The 21395-nt window shown below is 47.9% G+C and overlaps 1 protein-coding gene across 1 annotated transcript in view; it reads left to right on the top strand.

The window, feature by feature from the left end:
- Positions 1–7501, top strand: part of LOC119461146 (uncharacterized) — a 31070-nt gene extending 23569 nt beyond the window's left edge. Inside the window, exons 8-9 of the mRNA XM_037722359.2 lie at positions 1585–1637; positions 7395–7501. Of these exons, the coding sequence (XP_037578287.2) occupies positions 1585–1637; positions 7395–7430 (89 nt within the window). The 3' untranslated portion in view covers positions 7431–7501. The remainder of the gene's footprint in view (positions 1–1584; positions 1638–7394) is intronic.
- Positions 7502–21395: the final 13894 nt, after the last annotated feature.

The following is a 21395-nucleotide window of genomic DNA, read 5'->3' as shown; positions in this document are numbered from 1 at the left end:
AAATGCACATGGCGATGGTAATGATGCCTGGCTAACAAAAAAAAAAAGAATCGTTTCAAGTGATTCCTGACCACTTGTGTTAGCCAGGCATCATTATCATTGTCAGAAGGTGAATTTCAATATTTGCTCAGCACGTGCGTCAGTGCGAAGTAGTGCTTTTTCTTGTTAAAATTTTTACGGCTTCACCATTTTCTGATTTGTTTTTTCTGGTAACTGTTATCCTTTCGACCATGTGATGTTTTCTTTGCTGCTGTTTTTGCAATCACTTGTATATGTTTGTTCTTTCCAATGAAGATTTATTTGCGAGTTAGCGCTCGTCCTATCTTCTTCTGCCACCGTCCGCGTCTTCTTCGCGCTTATACCAAGAATATGAGTAGTTTAAAGAAACTATCGATAGTCAATTTACCGATAGTTTTGCATCACTAGTATGCTTGGCAGTTTGTCTCTCGTGACTATAGTGTAACATTGCGGGCACCACGTATGTTCTTAAACAGAAAATAAATATAAACAGTTGTGCAACTACACGACAGAGAGAGCCACCCGAGCCTTGCCACCCCCTCCCAGAAGGGTATTGCCTCCGTCCCTCTCAAGGTCGGTGGAACCTACAGAAAAAGGGTAGAAAAGGAGGGGAAAAACATGCACTGGCAGTCGTCCCTTTGGGCAGGAGCTGTCCTGTGTCTTGGCTTTTCTCCTGACCATTCGCTCTCGTACTAGGACTGCGTCTTGGCGTAGCCCTGACTCCTCTCACTCGTGCCCGCTAGTGCCGCCATGGTAGACGCCTGCGACAGTTAACCGCTGTCCTCATTGATGCAGAGGTTTAAAGGTGACCCCTGGACTATGTAGTCACGCTCTGCTCTGGGCACTCCGCATTGAAGACTTTCAATGAAAGTCTTCATCGTTTTCTTCAGTTTGCAATACTTCAAACCTATTCACGGCACCATTTCATCTGTAGGTAGACATCAGTTGCTTTAGCCATTTGTAACATTTCCGAGTTTCCCCTCCATCATTAACCTTCACCAGAATTTGACTTAGTGTCTCTTATACTGGTAGCAATAAAGAGCGATGGAACGAAAAATCTTACGACTAACGTTAAGAGACAGGAAGAGAGTCGTGTGGATCAGAGAACAAACGGGGATAGCCGATATTCTAGTTGACATTAAGCGGAAGAAATGGAGCTGGGCAGGCCATGTAATGCGTAGGATGGATAACCGGTGGACCATTAGGGTTACAGAATGGATACCAAGAGAAGGGAAGCGCAGTCGAGGTCGGCAGAAAACCAAATGGGATGATGAAGTTAGGAAATTTGCAGGCGCAAGTTGGAATACGCTAGCGCAAGACAGGGGTAATTGGACATCCCAGGGAGAGGCCTTCGTCCTGCAGTGGACATAAAATATAGGCTAATGATGATGATGATACTGGTAGCACTGCTGAGCTCAAGTTTGAATTAATCGTGCATTAACCATGAGAGGCACTGTTTGGCAGAATGCTGGGATATCATTCACTTGTTACATGGTATAGTATCAAAGAGCGTACACATGACACTGAGATTCACTCATTTCTTTTTTTTTTTTTTTTTCTTTGCAGTTAACGAGCAGGGCTCTGCTGTTAAGGCACTGAAGAATGAGCAACCTGAAGAGGTGAGAATGCACTGCATTAATATTTTTGTAGGTACAAAGAACTCTGAATGTACATGTGACACATAGGTGCTGGTGTATAAAAATTTTGTTTTTCCAGTACTAACTGAAGAATGATGAGCATCAAGTTGCATCTGATGCTGGAATAGTTTAAATCATTTTTGTGCATTCTAAAACTAAAGTAGTGAGCAGCACCTGTAGCATTCTTTTGATATTGCAACCTTTGGCGTATTTTCGGTTATCACTTTTTGGATGCTTTCACTTATGCATCAGATCACCTATGGTGCAATGCCTCATTTAAACTGTGGGCTTTCTGCTCACTCACTTAACCAGTTAGCACCCACTGAAAGTGATTGATCCAAAATACAGCTCTTTTATTATTAGTTCAAACATCCTTTCTTTGAATTGCTTTACCCATGGTAATAATGCCAAACCATCTGCAAAGCATCTAGGTTCTCTGCATAGCCATGAACCTTAATAGGAGGTAAATAGGCAGAGATCTACTTTCCCCCTTACACGTACATGCCATTACAGTTGCAGGTCGTGAGCTTATATAATTATGGCCTTTCGTTTTCGGGTTTTGTATTTTTTGAAATTCGGGGGGGTGAAAACTGGGTGTTTTATTTAAACAGGAAAACCGGGCAGAATTCAGGGGTTTTATTGTCTAGCAGCCAAAAGTTTGAGATTTTTCTGGGAACTTTTACAAAGGATTACAGTGAAATCTTGATATAATGAACTTCATGGGACCGTGGCAAATTATCTGTTATTCTCAAAGGTCGTTTTAGAGAAAGCCCCAAAATTAACCATTCTGATCTGTTGTTTTGAATCGGCCACTCTTCTTTGAAGATAACGTAGTTGAATAAATGACCTCTCTACGTCACAGCTACAATTCGCAATGCAGAGCAACATCAGTGCTGGTTAATTTACTTCCTAGTGCATTACCTCCGTTGACATGTATGTGACGTGTGGGAAATGCAGTGCAATGAGCCATTGTCATGTTCATGTAAACGGGGCTACTAAAAAAAGCAACAGGCTTTCGTTTACTTCAAGGGGTTGAGACACCAGATTTTGCGGCTATAAAAAGCCTGCTGTAGGCTTCCTCTGTATGCAAGGACACTCAACATGAAGTGTTGGACACTGCAAACGTTTAAAATATATTTTAATTCGCTTCCAAAGAGTGCCTAAAGGCTTGTTCTCACGATCGAGACCCATCACTAGCGCGATTGACACCGACGTCACTGTGTTGGAAGTGTGACGGAAGCTTTAGTGACGTCACACCACATTAGAATGACTTAAAATGACTGGTGACCCACAGCACCGGGCAAGCCTAGAGAGCCTTGAGTCTAGAGTGCAGTGAGCCGCATCGAACGCAAACGTAGAGTTGGAATCCTTGATGGCTAGCCGTAGCTAGCCATCAGAATTGTCGGCGTGGTTTTGTTTGCCTGCGCTGGTACAGAATGTGTGTGCGAGAGTAGACGATGCAGTAGTGCATGCGTCGCAGCTTTGTGGGCCCACGTGACAAAGCTTCCTAGACAGTGACGTCACTGTCCAACTTGGCACCCAGAAACCGAAATCGAAAATCGTTCACTTAGATTATGCGATATGAAATTATTTACCGAGAATATTTGAATTTTTGAGAGTGTATCATGCTTCCTGGAGCAATAAGAAACGTTTGAAACAAAGAACGCGCAAGCCACAAATTTGATGTCTCAACCCCTTTAACGCCGGAAGGTGCTGAATACGTTATATTTCTACATATGCCAGTTTTCACTTTAGTGTTAAGTGAAGATGAGGCATTCAATCAAACCTCGTTATAATAAAATAATGGTTATAACGAAGTAAGTAAAGTTCCCCTTGAAGTCCCCATAGAGATTCGTGTATATAACATTTTGTTGTAACGAAGTAAGATTGTTCTGCCAGTGGATATAAAGAACTAGATTTGTCTCTGAAACAAAAATTCCCGACTCTTGTGTGCCAAATATATTGCTTTGCACAGGGTTTGGCACACGTTTGGTGCAGAACCATAACTCCCGTGTCTCTACATTGAATACTCAAACGAACAAGACTGGTTTTGCTCACCACTGCACGTAGTGAGGAGCAGCTCATTATCGCCATCACACTTCTCTTTCACTGTGGCACTAGGCACAGGTAGGTGTCTACTCCAAGGCTGCACCGGTGCAATCTTGGAAGCCACGCCTAGCTGTGCCCAAGCTGTGGCACGTGCCACATTAAGCAACAGTAGTGTGATGGCGGAGGTGAGACGCCGCTTGTGTGTGGTGGTGCGAGAGACGAGTGTATCCACTTCTTTCTCACTGCTGTGTGCCTCACCGTGCTGGCTTGGCTTGGCCAACACGTGGCCTCCGAATTGCATCGGTGCCGGTGAAATCTGAGAGGCCACGAGCTGGCCAAGCCAAGCCAGCACGGTGAGGTTCATTGGCCCCCTCATTGACACAGTGGAGCCACGTGAGAGTGGTAGGTCAGCCTGGATAAGTGTTGTCGGTGTGCAGTGTTGTGGGCCACGTGCTGCTCAAACACAATAGGCTTTGTTCGCGTCAGTGTGCAAGCTGTTTTCTTCGGCCGTTTCACCGGTTTCACGACGCCGTAAGCAAGACAAGTGGAAATGAAAAACCATCACATTAGAAGGGAAGGCAGCTATCGTAAAGGCAGTCGCATCAGGTGCTAAGAAGTCGTGTGTTGCGCATGCTGAGGATTCTTTTGCTGTTTTACTTAAATTTCAACGCATATGTGGCCTTGTAGCGATTACACGGGCTGCCAAGCTGTCTTCTGTGCATGTTTAAAATTGTGCACCCCATTGGGCGTATATTGCAGTGAAGGGCAGTAATGGAGAAAAATAATTTCGTCAACTCTTTCAACTTTGTTATAACGAGGTTTTACCTTATACCATTCGTATATTTATATGATTAATAATATGATATACCTTGGCCATTCGCTCAAAAGGTGGGCAATGTTCATTTGTTTCGTAACACCTGCATTTATTATCTTTTACAAAAGGTCAAACTTCGGGGAGAAATTTGGTTAAACCCGATTATTATACGTTTTGTTTGAGGGAGAAAAAAATGTAGTAATTATCTAGTTTTTACCCGATCACTAAGGACCCTATATATATCATTTAGTGGTGGAATAGCTGCACCTAGCCCTTGGCACCATTTTGCTTAAGAACTGCATTATAGTGTAAAATTGCTCTGAGCCTACACCAAACAAGCAAATAAACAAAAGCATTGTTTTGTTCATGCTATACCTACGTAGTAAAATTGAAACCAAAAACAAACGCACTCTGTCGTCCTGGAAGTCAACAAAGCGGCACTACCTGCAGATATTCCCTTCAAGTGCCATTCAATCCTGTCCAATGAAAATTTAGTTTTATCACATTTCTTGTACCTTCAGAATCATGAAAACAGTACAGCTGCCGAACGAATTAGGAATTTTCGATTCTGCACCTAGTTTTCCCAAGCTTACAGAATGTGGACTTCATGCGATAACTCTTTATAGGAGGGTCAGATATGAGAATCTCAACTATTTTATGTCTAGCACACTAAAAAACAACCTAAACGGACATTTGAAATATACACCTGATGTAAAACATTGGGAAAAGAACGACGTGAACCTGTTACATGAACACAAACTGACACTGCAAGGGCAAGAATCTAGCCATCTACCTTCCAACTCGTTTTACTAAAACACTTTACACCTATTATTCAAACTTTCAGCACAGGTCCAGTCAGAAGTGCTTCAAGATGTTTGCAACATATTTACAATATTATAATTTTAATCAGTGCTTTTGATTTTGATGCACTACTTTCACATGCACATTTCTCTTCAACGGAGTTTCCTATGTACTGTCGCTGTGCTGTCTTGTTTTTGGCATTTGTGCAGCAGTTCGCTTAAGTGGAGCTCGCTTAAGGAAGGAGCATCAGATAATGCCCGACTGCACTACGTGTATTTACTATTTCAGTTAAAGGGACACTCAAGAAAAAAAATTCCTTAACGTGTGTAAATTACCCTTCTACAATACCAAAAACAGCACTCTTACCGTGAATGAAGGCTTCGTAAGCTAGAAAAGGTTCAAACAAACAAGCAAAGACGAGTGGCGACACAACCTTGAAGTTCCCGCACCAGCTCGCCCTGACATCATGGATTTTGCTGGCGTCTGCTACGGCCTAGTTAAATGCTAATCCTTAAAAATGAATTACTTTGTGTTCTAAAGGAGCAATAAAGTTAATGTGGCAATGTTTCAGGAACTTTTACTGAGCCATTATGGCCCATATATGAAAAGATACCATAAAATTCGCTATTTCATGCCGACGTACCGACGCTAAGAGGTTTTGGTATTAAATTCACAATATTGCACTTTAACCTTCATTTTCTTGCCTAATAATCAACTTATTATCTTGAAATTAACAAAAATAGTTTTCAAAGATTACTTCATCAGTCTAAACTGATTTAGTGTTTCCCTTTAGTGTCCCTGTAATATAGAGACCATATGGTGTACAGGTGTACGTTCGACACAGTAATGAAAGGGCTTATCACTGCACCAAATCAGCTTTTTCTCTGCTCTAAGATCGGCGCCAAAAGGTCAAATAGCTGTTACACCACTGACAACCGTTAGCAACAAATCGGCATGATTATGCTGGTGCCATAGCCGTTTTTTCTTTTTTATTGCTGAAACGACATTTTCTGCTACTTTTAAAGTTAACAGAATTAGCTTAACAATATGTGTTTAAGTTGGCATGTAAATCTCTTGCATGTTGTCAAGCTGTAATTCTTACATTGCTACATGATCACAAAGAAATAAGGTGCCTCAGTGCAGAAACTTTACACATATTTTTCTTAATGTGCTGAATAATTTTCTTCAGTATTAACTGTTCTTGCAATTTGTCTTGTTTTTATCACCCCTTGCAATGAAATACCCTGTGCAGCTTTAGACTGCATGTTATGAGTTTAGTTTTGCATAGCCATGCTGCTATCATTGTGGCTTTCATTTTTCTATCTTAGCACATTGGGATTGGTGGACTGCAGCTAGGCTACTTAAGTAAGCTTTCTTGAATAGGAAAAAAGAAAGTTTGTAAGGCATATCAATATTGGCAATGCAACTTGGTGGTTGACGCTGGTAAAGTACTTGTACCGTGTTTCATACTAAACACACAATTCAGTGTAAGCTACAGCAACTTTTTATACGACTCCCAATTGAAATCATAAAAAAGTTTGCTGAATAATTTGAACTACTTCACCATCAAATGCACTGAGCAATACACCTTTATGAATTTTCTTGTTTAACATTCACGGCATTGCCTCCTAAGTAGGAAATATTGTCTGGTTCCCCGATATTGGGTGTGGGAACTCATGTGCAGTAACTTTTGATTCTTAAAAAATGTGAAGGCTTGCAAAAGCCTTCACATACTAGCTGTGTCTCCTATGTGTCAACGTGTCACTTTGAAACCTTTCCTCTTTGCGTTGGTTTTATGTAGTATAACTCCATTTATTATGTCTTCCTGGCTGCTACATTTTAACTGTGCTGCTCCTGGTGCAAAGCCAAGGACTCTTGGCTTCCGGAATTTTGCCCTTTCTGGACCTTTGCATTTTTCTTTCTGTGCTCACCTGGAAAGTGTATCTATGGGTCTTAATATTGTATTTTGTTGCATTGAACTACATTGTACTACTTGAAAAATGTGCTGCGCTCACTTCCGCATGAACAATGCTGGCCAGCTTTAGGAGAGGTGTGACCATAGCATTTCTTTTCAGGTGGCGCCTGCAAAAAGAACACGGAAGAGGTTGTAAGCATACTTGTGCTTCCATTTTTAACATTTTACTCTTTGACTTGCAATAAAGGCATATACTCCCATACAGGACCCTATGTATTGGTGATTTCATGTCTTTATGCCTACATATTTATTTATAAAATGCTGCGGACAAGAAGCCCACGCAGGGTGAGCAGAATACACATTTATTTACACAAAAGAACAGGATGAAACAAGTTTGTAACATGCTTTTCACACAATTTCTTTCGTCATGAGGTAGACGATTAAGAAAATTTTAAACAACTTGGTTATAATACAACTCTAGCTAATGCACGAAATAACAACATTAATTACACAAATGGCATACAGGTCACGGGTGCTGGGGAAATGCTTCAGTAGTTAATTCCAGTCAGCTATTGTTTGTGGAAAACATAGTGGAATGAGAGTAGTGGTGTCGAGTGGGTCTGCTTATCAAGGGGGATGTGTATGTTGCGGTGTCTAAGGCTAGCCTATGATTAATTAAGCTTGAAAGAAACTCTAGTCGACTTTTCTTTCTTCTAATTTCTAATAGTTCAATACTGTTTGCTGTTAGTAATGCACTCGGTAGTCATTAATTTACTGTAAATAAGTCGTACTGCTTTTCTTTGAATTCTTTCTAGGTTCTTAATTTTTTTGTAAGGGTCCCAAACTATGGAAGCATACTCACATTTTGCTCTAATTAAGGAAAAGTGAGACAGTAGTTTAACACTAGGTGGGGCAGTCTTAAGTTTGTGGTGTCGAAGGCATAGTTTCCGGAAAGCGGCAGAGCAGATTATATTTATGTGCAAGTTTTACGATAACTTAATCGTTACTGTTAGACCTAAATATTTATAGCAGGCTACTTTCAGTAAAGGTGCTGCAGCCAAATTGTAAGTGTAATCTAAGGGGACTTTTTTGCGCGTTATGGGGCACAGACACATTTAGTCGCATTAAGAAGCATTTCCCATTGCTCACACCATTTTAACATATTTGGCTTCTTCGATTTTCGGAATTCTGGCAGCCAGCTAGTTCCAGTTCTGATTGGAAGTCACGTGGGCTGGGATCCCAAGACAACCCGGAGCTGGCCGCGGGATAAATGTAAATGCATGCTACCAGCATGGCAGCGACCGGCGTAGTCGGCCCATTTCTGCGTTGCCAACTTGAGAATATACAGCTGTATTCGGGAAAACGATCACTTTTGCGAGATTTCGCGCGACTGGGCATTTCACTTTGCACAGCGTAACAAACGGCCTGCGACGCGTCCGATGCCAAGACGCAAAATCGCATGTAAATAATCGCGAAAAAACGATCGCTCGAGGAGGTCGGCCACCGGCGACATTTGAAGTCATTTGACAAGGCACGTAAAAGCGGGTACATCATAATGCGTAAAATTTAGTGCCGATCGACATGCTTGAATTCGATTTCAGAAAGTTTGTTTCGGTTGATAGTGCTCCTTTCAATTCTGCTCCTGTGCTGAAGGGGCTGCGGCTGGCGCATGAAAATGCACGCCACCTGTGACCAGCGAAAAGCTTTACACGAAAAATAGTAATGGTCGATAATGAGAGCAATACTTAACCTAATATACGTGTGGCCACTATTCATCTCAAACATTGCATTCCTTAAACATCAACGGCGGTTTCGAGCTGCCACCCAAGCATACGACGGAGAGACGGAGCGAACACGGGCTAGCCGCGACGCCTTCGCTATGTAACTACAGGGAAAATGTCACAGTTTGGTGTGGACATGTCCGTCTAAGCATGATAGCTCGCGCACTCTAGAATCCTGGGAGGCTTTGCTCCGCAGCCCAGACCCCAACGTCCAGCAGGACATCATCGGTCAAGCCCTTGCTGCTGCTGTGTCTCAAGGTATTCCGGCCGACGGCTAGGGGCGACGGGGGAGAAGGACTTCTTTCCCGACGTTCATTGACTGGTGTTTTTAATAAAGTTCACGACCGGCTGATCCCGTTGATAACGCGAGCGGACAGTCGCTCTGACTAAAACCCCTATATATAAAAAGTAGCGCCAACCACTTCCCTCTAAAGCCCCTATATATATATTTATATATAGGGGCTTTACTTCCCTCCTCCTCTGTTCCTCTGTCGCGCTCGGCGCGGCCAGCGTGATCGAAGCGCGATAACGACAGTGGTGCCGACACTCCTCCTCCGCCTTCCCTCCTCCTCGTTTTCCTCTCTTTCGCGCTCCTTTTTCGGCCGTTGCGCCGCCTACACCGCTTGAAACACGTGCACTTGTTTATCTTTCGCCACTGATCAGATTCGACGATCGCCGACTGTGTTCGTCGCTATCGTCGTGCTCCTCGCCAGTCGGTAGATGCTTCTCGGGCGAAAATGGCGATGGAGCGTGATCGTAAACAAACGCAGCCAGCGCCCGGGGGCTCGACGGTCCTCGTCGTCGCCCCGTTGCCCCGCAACGTTCATCCCGTGCACAACGCAGGTCGTCGCAAGGCAAGAGCGTCCACGATATTAAAACAAATCTGCAAGGACAAGATTGAAGCAAGCTTCGTTGATGCCGCCGCGTACCGAGACGGCAAGGCTTTTGCGGTTTCCGTCGTGGACACCTTGGGCAAAGTCAACTGTGCCTCAGTTCGGACGATGGAACCCGAGGTGGCCGAGCAGGTTTCCATAGCACTCGCCATGCAAGACGGTCGGAGTGACAGGGTGTATAGCGATTCGAAAGTGGCCGTCAGGGCATTCCAGAAAGGCCGGGTAGCCCGGCAGGTAGTTCAAATTCTGAAATGCGCCAAACAAGGCGACAGCTCCACACACTCCATCCTTTGGTTCCCTGCCCACGTCGGAGTGGTCGAGGGGGTTCCTCTGAACCTCAACGAGTCTGCCCATGAGGCTGCGCGTGGCTTTACCGACCGCGCTGCCCTCGGATCGGACGACTCTCCCCCCGACCACAGGGACTCGCCTATCACGCACAATGAAATCACTAAATTCTTTTACTTAGCGAGAAGGGTCTTCCCGCCGCCTCATTCTAAGCTAAGCAGGCCGCAGGCGGTCACGCTCAGAACTCCTACCCAAATCCGGTGTCTCTTAACAGCATATATCCTGATATTTATCCGAATTGTTGTTGCGCGGCCTGTGGTGACGCTGCTACTTTGGCTCTCATGCTCTGGGAGTGCGAGTCGTTGGGCCCGAAGTTCAGCAAGGAAGAGTGGGACGCACTCTTGCGAAGTCCCCTCTTTGAAGACCAAATCCTGGCCGTACAGCGCGCCCGTGATCGGGCTGGCAGGCTAGACCTGTCAGTCCCGTCGTGGGATTAGCCGGGTGCGCGTTTTATCGCGTTTTGCTGGACCCAATAAAAGTTTATTCACTCACTCACTCACGGTCCACGTGATGCCATTAGGCCAATACCGACGCGGCGTCGGCCTCGGACAGGGTGTGCGAGGAGGCGGCGGCATTCTTCAAAGCGTGACGCTACTTTTTATGTATAGGGGTTTTAGTGCCGCCTACGTCGGGCCTGCCGTGGCAGACGACAGCTAACGCGCGACCAGAGGAAATCCGCGGAAAACTTCGATCGCGCCCTGTGGAGAAGTTTTTGAGGCGCGATTTTGCTTCGTCAGTCAGTAACTGGCCTTAATGATGCCGTTTTGGAAATAGCAATGCGACGATGCGAGACGGCGCAAATACCAAGTGTGCTGCAAGCGTTTGCCCTCGCCTTGTCGGTTGCGGCAACTGAAGGCGCGGCAGCATGCCATCACAACGAAGTTCTTGTCCCTAACACGTTTGATCCGTTTGTGCGTACAGCACTTTCGTCGCACACAAGGAGGTTAAAAAAAATCATTTTTTTTAACCTCCTTGGTCGCACAGGCCCGAGAATGGCGGTCGGAGCGCGCTGGAAAGAAAAAAATATACAAAAGCGCAACGCGTGCTTCAACGGGACACGGATTGGCCAATGGGGGAGCGGAGGAGGCTGGGGCGGCATAAAGCCCCTTGATCTACATCAAGGGACTTTAGGGTGGCAGGAGACGGCAAGGAGGAAACGCCGGGGTGAGCGCGGTGGCGGCAAGATCTAAGAATGGCGCTACTTTTTATATATAGGGCTTTAGCTCTGACCACTGACAAAGCGCGATAAGCGCGAAAAGACATTAGCACCGGAAAGGCATCGCTACAAAATACCGGCCTATGTTTACGCGGCTGCTAGCAAGCGCTGTGGAAGCATGCCGCCGATTGGCATCCCCTTTGAAACACGGCGGTGACAAATCGTCACCTAGCCTGCTTGATTAAATGAGGCAGGCTGTACATGTTTTTCATTATAGCAATTTTGTATACATGTCCTTAATTCTTTCTTTTTTTTTTTTTACTTCCTCGAAACTTGTCTATCTACCTTTTACCGCCATAGAGTTTAGAGGAAGAGATGGGCGAAAAAATGTGGGAACCGCAATGGCGCGGCCATATTGCTACCTCTCATTCTTGAAAAGCTAAAAATATTCAAAATATTGCCACGGGAATGAGAGTAGCAAAAAGGGATATAAAATTATATTTAGAAGATATATACAGGCAATATGGCAGTATGGCAGAACAACAACACGAGCGCTGCCCAGATCGTCGTCTTCACCGTCTTTCTGGTGCATTCTTCCATGCTCGGCATAGCGCGTAACATAGAACCCCCGCCGTCGAGAGCGCCGTCTCGGCGCTTAAGGAGCAGTAGGATCGTGTCCGGCAACATAAGGCTTAAGGCGGGAGACGTGCACGATATCAGTGGCGGACGCGGCAGATGATCGACTGTCCAGTGGGGTGATCTCGTACGTGACGTCAGTGATCTGGCGTAGGACCTTGTAAGGCCCGGAGTATCAGGAAAGAAGCTTTGACGACAACAACGTGGCGGTAAGGCGTCCAGAGGAGGACCAAAGAGTCCGGAGAGTAATTAACGGCCTTGTGATGGCTATCGTAGCGGGCCGTCTGGGACAGCTGGGAGGCATAAAGACGATGCCTTGCAATCTGGCGAGCCGTTGCAGCCCGAGATGCGGCATCGCGGGCCTAGTCGGTAACAGGGTGCACAGATGATGGTAAAATAGTCTCGAAGGGCAATGTGGGATGGTGGCCAAACAAGAGATAAAATGGAGAAAAGTCAGTGCTGTCATGGCGTGACTAGTTGTAGGCAAATGTCACATAAGGCAAGGTGCTGTCCCAATCACGGTGGTCTAAGGAAACGTACATGGAGAGCATTGTGGTCAGCGTGCGGTTGAGGCGCTCGGTAAGCCCATTGGTTTGCGGATGGTAGGCAGTGGTTAGCTTAATTGTGACGGATGGAACACGAACGAAGAGTCTCGTCGACGACTTTGGACAGAAAGGAGCAACCACGGTCGGTGAGCAGGTGTCGAGGAGCGCCGTGGTGAAGAATAACGTCGTAAAGTAGAAATTCCGCAACGTCAGTGGCACAGCTTGTCGGTAGTGCCCGCGTGATAGCGTATCGTGTCGCGTAGTCCGTAGCGACGGCAATACACTTGTTCCCAGGCAGAGATGTTGGGAATGGCCCGATGAGATCAAGGCCGACGCGGTAGAACGGAACACCGGGAATGTCGATGGGCTGAAGAGGACCGGCTGGCGACAATTAAGGATGGATGCTTGTGGCGCTGGCAGGACTCACAAGCAGCAACGTATCGGCGCACAGGGCGGTGGAAGCCTGTCCAGAAGAACCGACGCCGAACGCGATCGTACGTGCGAGTTGCTCCGAGATGTCCAGCGGTTGGGGCATCATGAAGCTTTTCGAGGACAGTGGAACGGAGTGTTTCGGGAACAACCAGTAGAAGCTCTGGGCCATCGGAGCTGGTGTTGCGTCTGTATAAGATGCCGTCACGAAGCACGAATAATTGTGGGGACGGGGCACAGTGACGAGAGCGTCGACGGCGGATAATTGACCGCAAATTGGCATCGCTGAGCTGTTCGCTGCGTATGTCGGATAAATAGGATATCGCGAAGACACAGGCTTCCGAATCGTGCGTTGACAAGTAGGGGGGGGGGGGGGGGTCCACTGGATGACGGGATAGGCAGACCGCATCCTGGTGCAGTCTGCCAAACTTGTCTGATCTTTGAGGAAAGACAACCAGCAAAGCGCATGGTGGTCTGTGATGACCGAAAAGGTGCGGCCAAACAAGTATGGTTGAAACTTTCCGACAGCCCAAACCATTGCGAGGCACTCTCGCTCAGTGATCGAAAATTTGCACTCTGAAGAGGAAAGAAGGCGACTGGCATAGGCGATGACGCGGTCGCGTCCTTGTTGCTGCTGGGCGGAGACAGCGCCGATGCCATGTCCACTGGCGTCGGTGCGAAGTTCAGTGGGGGCTGACATGGTCAAAATGGGCCAAGATGGGTGGTGATGTAAGTGTCACGTCGGTGCAGCAGGTTGTGGCTGCCGACGATTTATTACAAACAAGGAAACATGAACATGCAGCATAGCTTAGGCGTTGGAGTCAACAACTAGCCAGCGTTCGATGACAAGCTCGCACTCGTGCCATCACGTCCCGTGCATTCGCGCGCGCACTTCGTTGTCGTTTTCTTCTAGCGCGACATGTCAATTCTTCCTCCCTTGGACGAAGTCTCCATAGCGGTCTGGAGGACGCCTAAGTTCAGGTGGTCGCAGTTCCCGGGTGATTCCTGCTTGTGACGTCGAGGTCGACGGTTGCAAGGAAGTATTGTCTTGCCTGTCGAGCGAGTCAGGCCGTTGAACCGCAGAACTCGACGGTGTCTCTTCTGACGTGGTGCCTGAGAGATCGTCTGCTATGCTCCAATCTATCGGTGATTGGGTTGCTTGTCCGGTCTGGCTCGTCTTCTTCATGTGGTTGAGGTGACGCCGAACCTTTCCTTGGTCGCTTTTTACCAGCCAGGATTGTGGTCCGACGCGGCACAGTATTTCGCCTTCAACCCAATCCGGCTTTTTCAAATATTGACGGATGAGTACTCTCTCCCCTACAGCGAAGCGACGTGATTTCGGTAATGTCTCCTAGCTTTCAGGGATTTGTATCTCCGTCTCCCGCTTGAGCAGATCAAGAGGGCATAGAAGATCTCGCCCGAACATGGCTTTCGCAGGTGTCATCCCTGTGGCAATGTGTATAGTTGTGTGTTGTCGATACAGGAATCTTGCAAGTCGGCACTGTATGGACTTGTCTGTATCCCTCAGGAGTGCTCTCTTCAGCTCTGCCACATAGCGTTCTGCCTGGCCGTTTGTAGCAGGGTGGTACGCTGGTGATGTTATAGCCTGAATGCCATTTGCCGTGTAGAACTGCTTTATCTCGGTGGAAATAAAGGCTTTTCCGTTGTCGGAGACGACCTTTCGGGGAATGCCAAACGCTGCAAAGAGGCTTCGGAGCACATCGATGACAACCGTGGATGTTGCTTGCGTCACGTGCCGAACTTCCACCCACTTTGTGTGTGCGTCCACAACAACCAAGTAGGTGCGCCCGAGTAGTGGCCCCGCAAAATCAACGTGCACCGTGTGCCAAGGTGTCTGGGGACGGTCCCAGGTGGGAATAGGATCTTTGGGTGGGCTCTTCTGCGTTGAACGGCATTCACGGCATTGTCGCACCGTTTGTTCGATCACCTTGTCGATTCCGGGCCACGATACGTAGCTCCTAGCGCCCTTTTCCATGGCTACCGCATGCCTCGGTGACCAGCATGTAGAAGTGCCAGGACGTGAGATCGTGCTGAGTTTGGTATGATCACCGGTGATCCAAGTGTGATGCACTCACGATGAAATGCTAGTGCGGTAGCTCTTCGTCGGTAAGGAGCGAACTCCTCTACAGTGAGTTTTTCCACTGTGCCGTCCTGCACTGCCTTGTACAACCTCTGCAGGATGCTGTCTTGTTTTGTCAGACGTGCTATCTCTTTAGCAGTAAACGGAGGTCTCGACAGAGCTTCAAACAACAGTACGTCGCCTGGTGGCCAGGGTTCATCGAGACGTTCTGGTAATGTTAATTGGCTCAACGCATCTGCATTTTGATGGCTTCTTGCATTGACGGTAGACGATGTTGTAGTGGTACGCCGATAACTTGATACACCATCCGGTCATCCGTCGTGAGAGGACTTGAGCCGTTGGCTTTCCTGGACCTAGTATGCCGAGCAATGGTTGATGGTCCGTGACGAAAGTTACTTTTCTTCCCGCAGGAACTTGTGCGCTGCAAACACTACAGCGAGGCCTTCTCTGTCCAGCTGAGCATAATTGCGTTCCGCCGACCCTAGCGTCCGAGATGCGAAAGCGATTGGCGCCTCTCTATTCTGGTCATCACGTTGAGACAGAACAGCTCCTATGCCGTACGGTGAAGCGTCACATGAGACGAGAAGCTCCTTCTGTTCGTCGTAGTGTGCCAGTACGGTCTGACTGAGAAGCAATCTCTGAAGCTTATCGAATGCTTCTTGATGGTTGGTCTCCCATCTCCACGTGGCGTCCTTCTGCAGGAGCTGGTAGAGACAGCTGGCAATTGTTGCCCTGTTCTTCAAGAATCTGTCATAGAAAGCCAGCATTCCGAGAAATGATTGAAGTGCTTGCTTGCAGTTTGGTGCTGGAGCCTCTGTTATAGCTCGGACTTTCTCTTCGTTGGTGTGGACGCCTGTTTCGTCGATTCGGTGTCCCAGAAAAGAAACTTGTCGCACTGCAAAACAGCACTTGTTTTTGCCGAGCCGAAGGTTGTACTTGCGCAGCCTCTTCAAGACTTCTTCCAGTCTTTAGGCGTGTTCCGTGGCGTCTTTCTCACTGATGATCACGTCATCTAAGTATGCCCAAACTCCTGTGATGCCAGATAGCATAGTCTCCATGAAGCGTTGAAAAATGGCTGGAGCTGCAGAGATTCTGAAAGGCAACCGTTTGGCCTTGTAAAGCCCTTTCAATGTGTTCAGGGTCAATATCTCTGCTGTCTCTGGCGTTACGTGAAGTTGCTGGTAAGCCTGTGCCAAATCCAGAGTGCTGAAGACCTTGCCTCCCCTCAAGTGGCTGAGGACTTCATCTGTAGTGGGAAGTAGGTAATCTGCCTTCTTCGATACTTGATTCATTGTGCAACGGTAGTCGCCGCATATTCTCAATGAGCCGTTTTTCTTTCGAACAAGTACGAGAGGCGTTGCCCAATCCGAATGCTGCGCAGGCTCGATTATGCCTTGACTTTGCAGTCGATCCAATTCAGCTTCTACAGCTGACCGCAGCGCAAAAGGAACCGGCCAGCCTTTTAGAAACTTCGGTTTCGCTCATTCCACGAGTTCAAGCTGTAGCTCAGGACCAACGTGTCCTGAGATGTTCTCGTCGAACACAGACTGGTACTTGTCCAGAAGCTTGGAAACAAGTTCGTCGTCTGATACGTCATTGTTGCGCGTGATCTGCATACCCAGATGAAGAAACCAGTTGCGTCCAAGGAGGTTACACCCTGCTCCCTTGATGACAACAAGCGGTAATGTCAGGGTCTTGTTCCTGTGCGTTACATCCACCGTTGCACATCCGAGAACACGAAGGGCCTGGCCTGACCAGGTGCGTAGGAGGATGTTGTCTGTCTCAAGCCGTGGTGGGTCATCTGTCCACGTGGACTAGAACGTGGCCTCACTGATGAGTGTGCAGGTTGCACCTGAGTCGACTTCGAACTCTATGGACTTGCCATGTACGCGTAGCTGAGTCATGACCTTCTGCGTGCTGGACGCGTCGATTAAGGTGTTGAGCTCGTGAAGTGCCGCGTCTGGTGAATCCTGTTGAGTCGTGACAGGTGCTGAGACCGTTGTCGAAGTTCCTTGTCGGGGATATTCGATGTTAATGTTCTTGTTCGTTCTTGCCTCTTTCCGTTTTTTTGAGGCACGCCTTTTCAATGTGTCCGCGTTTCTTGCAGTAGTTGCAGGCAGCTGTCTGGAACTTGCAAGTGTCCGGACTATGTTGCGCGTCACAACGCCAACAGCGTTGTTTCTTCTTTTGGGAAGAGATACTCGATTGACCTTGGTTTTCTGTCTTGGAGATGCTTGTGCAGGCTTCGTGAATCTCTTTAAATTCCGCTTTCACGTTTCTCTGGTCTTCGACGGCGTTCTCAGCTCGCAGTGCAATGTCAAAGGCTTTCTTGAATATCAAGTCCTTTTCCGCGAACAGCCGTTGCTGGACCTGCTCGTTCCGAAGACCGCAAACGAAACGATCACGCAGCGTTACCTCAAGATGCAGGATTGTTGGATTGGCCGCAGTGTCTGCGCTTGTTCCAAAATTGCACTCTGCTGCTAGCCTCTTGAGCGCTGTGACGTAATGTCGCAAAAGAGCGCGTAATCCACGCGCGCCGCGTGCCACGCAAGCCAGCGAAAGAACATGCCGGCCCCGCGGCAACTTCAACAGAGGGGGAGAGCGCATACGCCTCAAAAAGCAACGCGAACAACGGCGCCTAGACGTCTAGAGAGCATCGACGAAGCGACGATAACCGGAGAGAGAGAGAGCACACGCGCGCGCCGAGACACCTTCTCACCCGGCGAGTCGAGAGAGATTGCTACAGCGTGAGCGTGCGCCAACGGGATGAGTCATCACCCCCCCCCCCCCCCCCCTCGACAACGATCCGGCGGCGGCGGTCGAAGGTACAAGAAAAGACGAGAAGATTCCCAGGCTTTGGCCATATGCTACGGGATCACGACTCCGATAGGAAAGTTCGAGAACGCCTGTGGAAGCTATATAACCGCCGTGCGAGAATCAGGAGTAGAGTTCAGTCCGCACCGGTGAAGTGATGTAACGTGAAGACCGAGCGTCTGCGTAAGAAGGGGATTCCCCGGCAGCGACTTTACAATTGCTAGTAGGTACAGCGGAGACTTCCGCTTAACACGTGTTGTCATGGCAATCGTGGAGCTCCTAGGTGCCTAGGGACATAATCGCTTAGGAACTTTTGTGGAAGCGATTATGTCCCTAAGCGCCTAGGAGCTCCACGATTGCCATGACAACACGTGTTAAGCGGAAGTCACGTGAGCCGCAGTGCCACGCCCCCGCTGTATCTACTAGTAATTGTAAAGTCACTACCTTGTTAGCCCTAGCGCAGCGGGCGCGCGTACTCTATCGGTCTTGCGTGAGCCTTGGCCCGTAAGCGCCGTGACTGTCGCACTGTGCTGTATCTTGGGTTAATAAACCCGTGTTTGTTGGCGATCTGACTCCGGAGCCTTCTCTGCGCCCTGTCGGAGAGTCGACGAACCCTGCCGTAGTGCCTTTGTGCGTTGCGAAGTGGAGGAGCGTCGTGCCCTTTCCTGACCGTCGCTCGTAGGGTAGGCCCTGTGCAAACCCATCTCCACACTATCTATCTATCTATCTATCTATCTATCTATCTATCTATCTATCTATCTATCTATCTATCTATCTATCTATCTATCTATCGTCTATCTATGTAGCCGCTTACGTCTTGGTGCTCTCATGGTCGTTTCGTTAACGGGGCAGGTACCAAAATAGGCACAGTATGACAACAGTGTATGACGAACATAAATGATAGGTCATGACATGAATTTCATGACATGCGTGTCATGTAGCTCATGAAACTGCTGCCTAATATGGCAGTGACACTATGAAAAAAAAAAACAGTAACACTCAAAAACCACTGAAATGGGTTCGGACGTGGGTACCAAGGGAAGGAAACACTAAATGATGATGATAGAAGTCATAGTCATGAGCATGATTGAACTGACAATAACTCAGCAAAAAAAGATTAACACTCAAAAACCACCGAAATGAGTAGCCTTGACATGGGACGTTAAGGAGAGGGAAGGAGAGCATGCGCGCGGCGCGCGCTATGCTCGGGAGAGAGAAAGAGAAAACGAGAGGGAGAAAGAAATTGTAGCAGCACCAGCAAGGCAACGCGCAGAGCTGCCGACGCCGTCAGTGCTTCCCCGCGTTCGCTCCGAACGCGCGCGGTGTCCGTGATAGTCCGTGACTGCAGCAGGCGCCTCTGGCGGCGGCTCGGCAGGTTTTGTCCAGCCACGCCCCGGCAAGTGTGGAGGCGCAACTTGGCCATGACGTCACCGGGGAGTTAAAGCTCAGCAGAACTCTCGTTGACTCTATGGCGAGTACAGGGGCGCTATAACGTAAAATGATTCCAAACTGTTTTGATTGACGTCGAATTTACGTAACCGCCGACGCAAGCATCGGGCGGTGACCCACAGCGGTATCTGAGCAACCCAATCAAACACTCTCCTCGTTTATAGGAGGTCACCTTTGTTCGCTTTCAGAACCAATAACATTGTCTACACTCAGCGCTCCTATCTAATTGGCTGACAAGAGGCGAGGAGCACGTTCTAGTGGAGAGGGTTTCGATGGGGCCGAGCCAGCACAGTGAAAATAGATAACTGCATGAAGAGGGTGGTGCCGGATTCTCCGATTGGCCCGCTTCGCCTTACTTAGCTTGCGGTGGCTGGTCGAAAATCGCGGCGGCGTGCAACGGAAGGATAAGAATGCCGCTAAAACGGATCATCAGCAAGGAAGATCTAGTTGGCAGAGCGATGTCGTATGCATGCCGAAAGGGCTCGGTAATGTTTTACTGCCACGCAAAAAGGTTTATCATGCGCAAATAAATACATGCTCACCAGCAGCTGCGAGTAGCGAGGGCCTGAGCGATCGGCGGGTATAGCCAGCGTCTATTCCTTTCGGAACAGGGCCAGTCTCTGGCTATTCAAAAAAATTTTCAGTTTTGTTCGGCATATTAATGCTTTTTTTTCGCGTACACGTCACATAGACGCTGCGAGTTTTCGCGGTTTTGTGAGGTCGCGTGACAGACAGGCGAAATGGGCGCAGCCCAAAAACATTGGACCAATTGCAGAGTGCTAATGGTGAAAAGGCGTCAAATCAGGAATAATTATTTTCTTTTGTGTGGTGTAATCATGCCTAATCAGTGTGTACACGTACGTTATATCAGATGGGGATCGAGCTATCGCGGTTTTCGTGACGTCGCGTGACAGACAGGCGAAGTTGGGAGTGGCCCGGAAATGTTTTGACCAATCGTGGAGGCTGATTTCAGAAATTGGAATCAAAACAGTTCGGAATCATTTTACGTCGCAGGTAGCCTTGACGTGGGATGACCAAAGATCCGGACACCCGAAGAAGAAGCCGCTCATCTTGAAGCGCGTCGCGCGGCCAAGCGAGGATCTGCGCGTCGGCGGCGAGACTATTCGGAATACCGTGCCTAGCAGAACTTAGCATCCCAGTAAAACCTGGAAGAAGCTAGGTCGTTCACCAGCTCCACTGTTTACTCCAGCCTTGCGCCACTATATATTGCAAGCTGTCCACATTTTTTATGAGGGGTTCTCGTGCGTGTACTTGTTTATCTTTCTCCGGTGACCGCTTTTTACCGGCTAACAAATGTTAAACGTTATCGCTCGGCAAAGGACGCGCCTGCAAGTATCTGAACTTTCACGAGTGTCCTAACGGCTCTATCTCTTGTTTGTCTTCCCGCCGAACTTCGTGTAATCAGATTGCATAGGCGCGACACGAATTGCGTAGTATTTTCTGGAAGGCATGCGGGCACGAGCGATTACGCTAGAACGTATAGCTTCGACGAGTCATGTATAAAAAATTGAACCCTGTGCGCTTGATCCGCTGATCAAACTTGCGATGATCGCCAACTGTGCTCGCCGCTATCGTTGTGCTGACTGTTGTTTTTCTGGGCACAGGTAGAGCTCTATGCACAGGTTTGCCCAAAAATGAGTTTCGTGATTCACAGTTCTCGCTACATGTGTTCTTCACCGTCACTACACCGTAGTTTATATATATATATATATATATATATATATATATATATATATATATATATATGCGCAAGGCCTTGAAGCTGTTATTCGATCGATGCAAATATCACATCATTCGATTATTATTCGAAATTGCGCGCCGTGCGCGCTCCTAGAGAGGCGCGGAAGCGTATCTGAAGGGCACAGCCGCTACTACTTGCAAGGCAATTAAACGACTGTTTTTTTGTGCACTCTTCGTGAACCATCATTTATCGCGTAAATTCGGTGAGCAGTCACGCACACGTTCCGCCGGTTTGTCCGGACCGTCCGGGC

Source organism: Dermacentor silvarum, chromosome 1 (assembly GCF_013339745.2).
Source record: "Dermacentor silvarum isolate Dsil-2018 chromosome 1, BIME_Dsil_1.4, whole genome shotgun sequence".
In the NCBI taxonomy this organism is placed as follows: Eukaryota; Metazoa; Arthropoda; class Arachnida; order Ixodida; family Ixodidae; genus Dermacentor; species Dermacentor silvarum.
The sequence above is the reverse complement of the archived record's forward strand: the minus strand, read 5'-3'. Positions and strand labels throughout refer to the sequence as shown.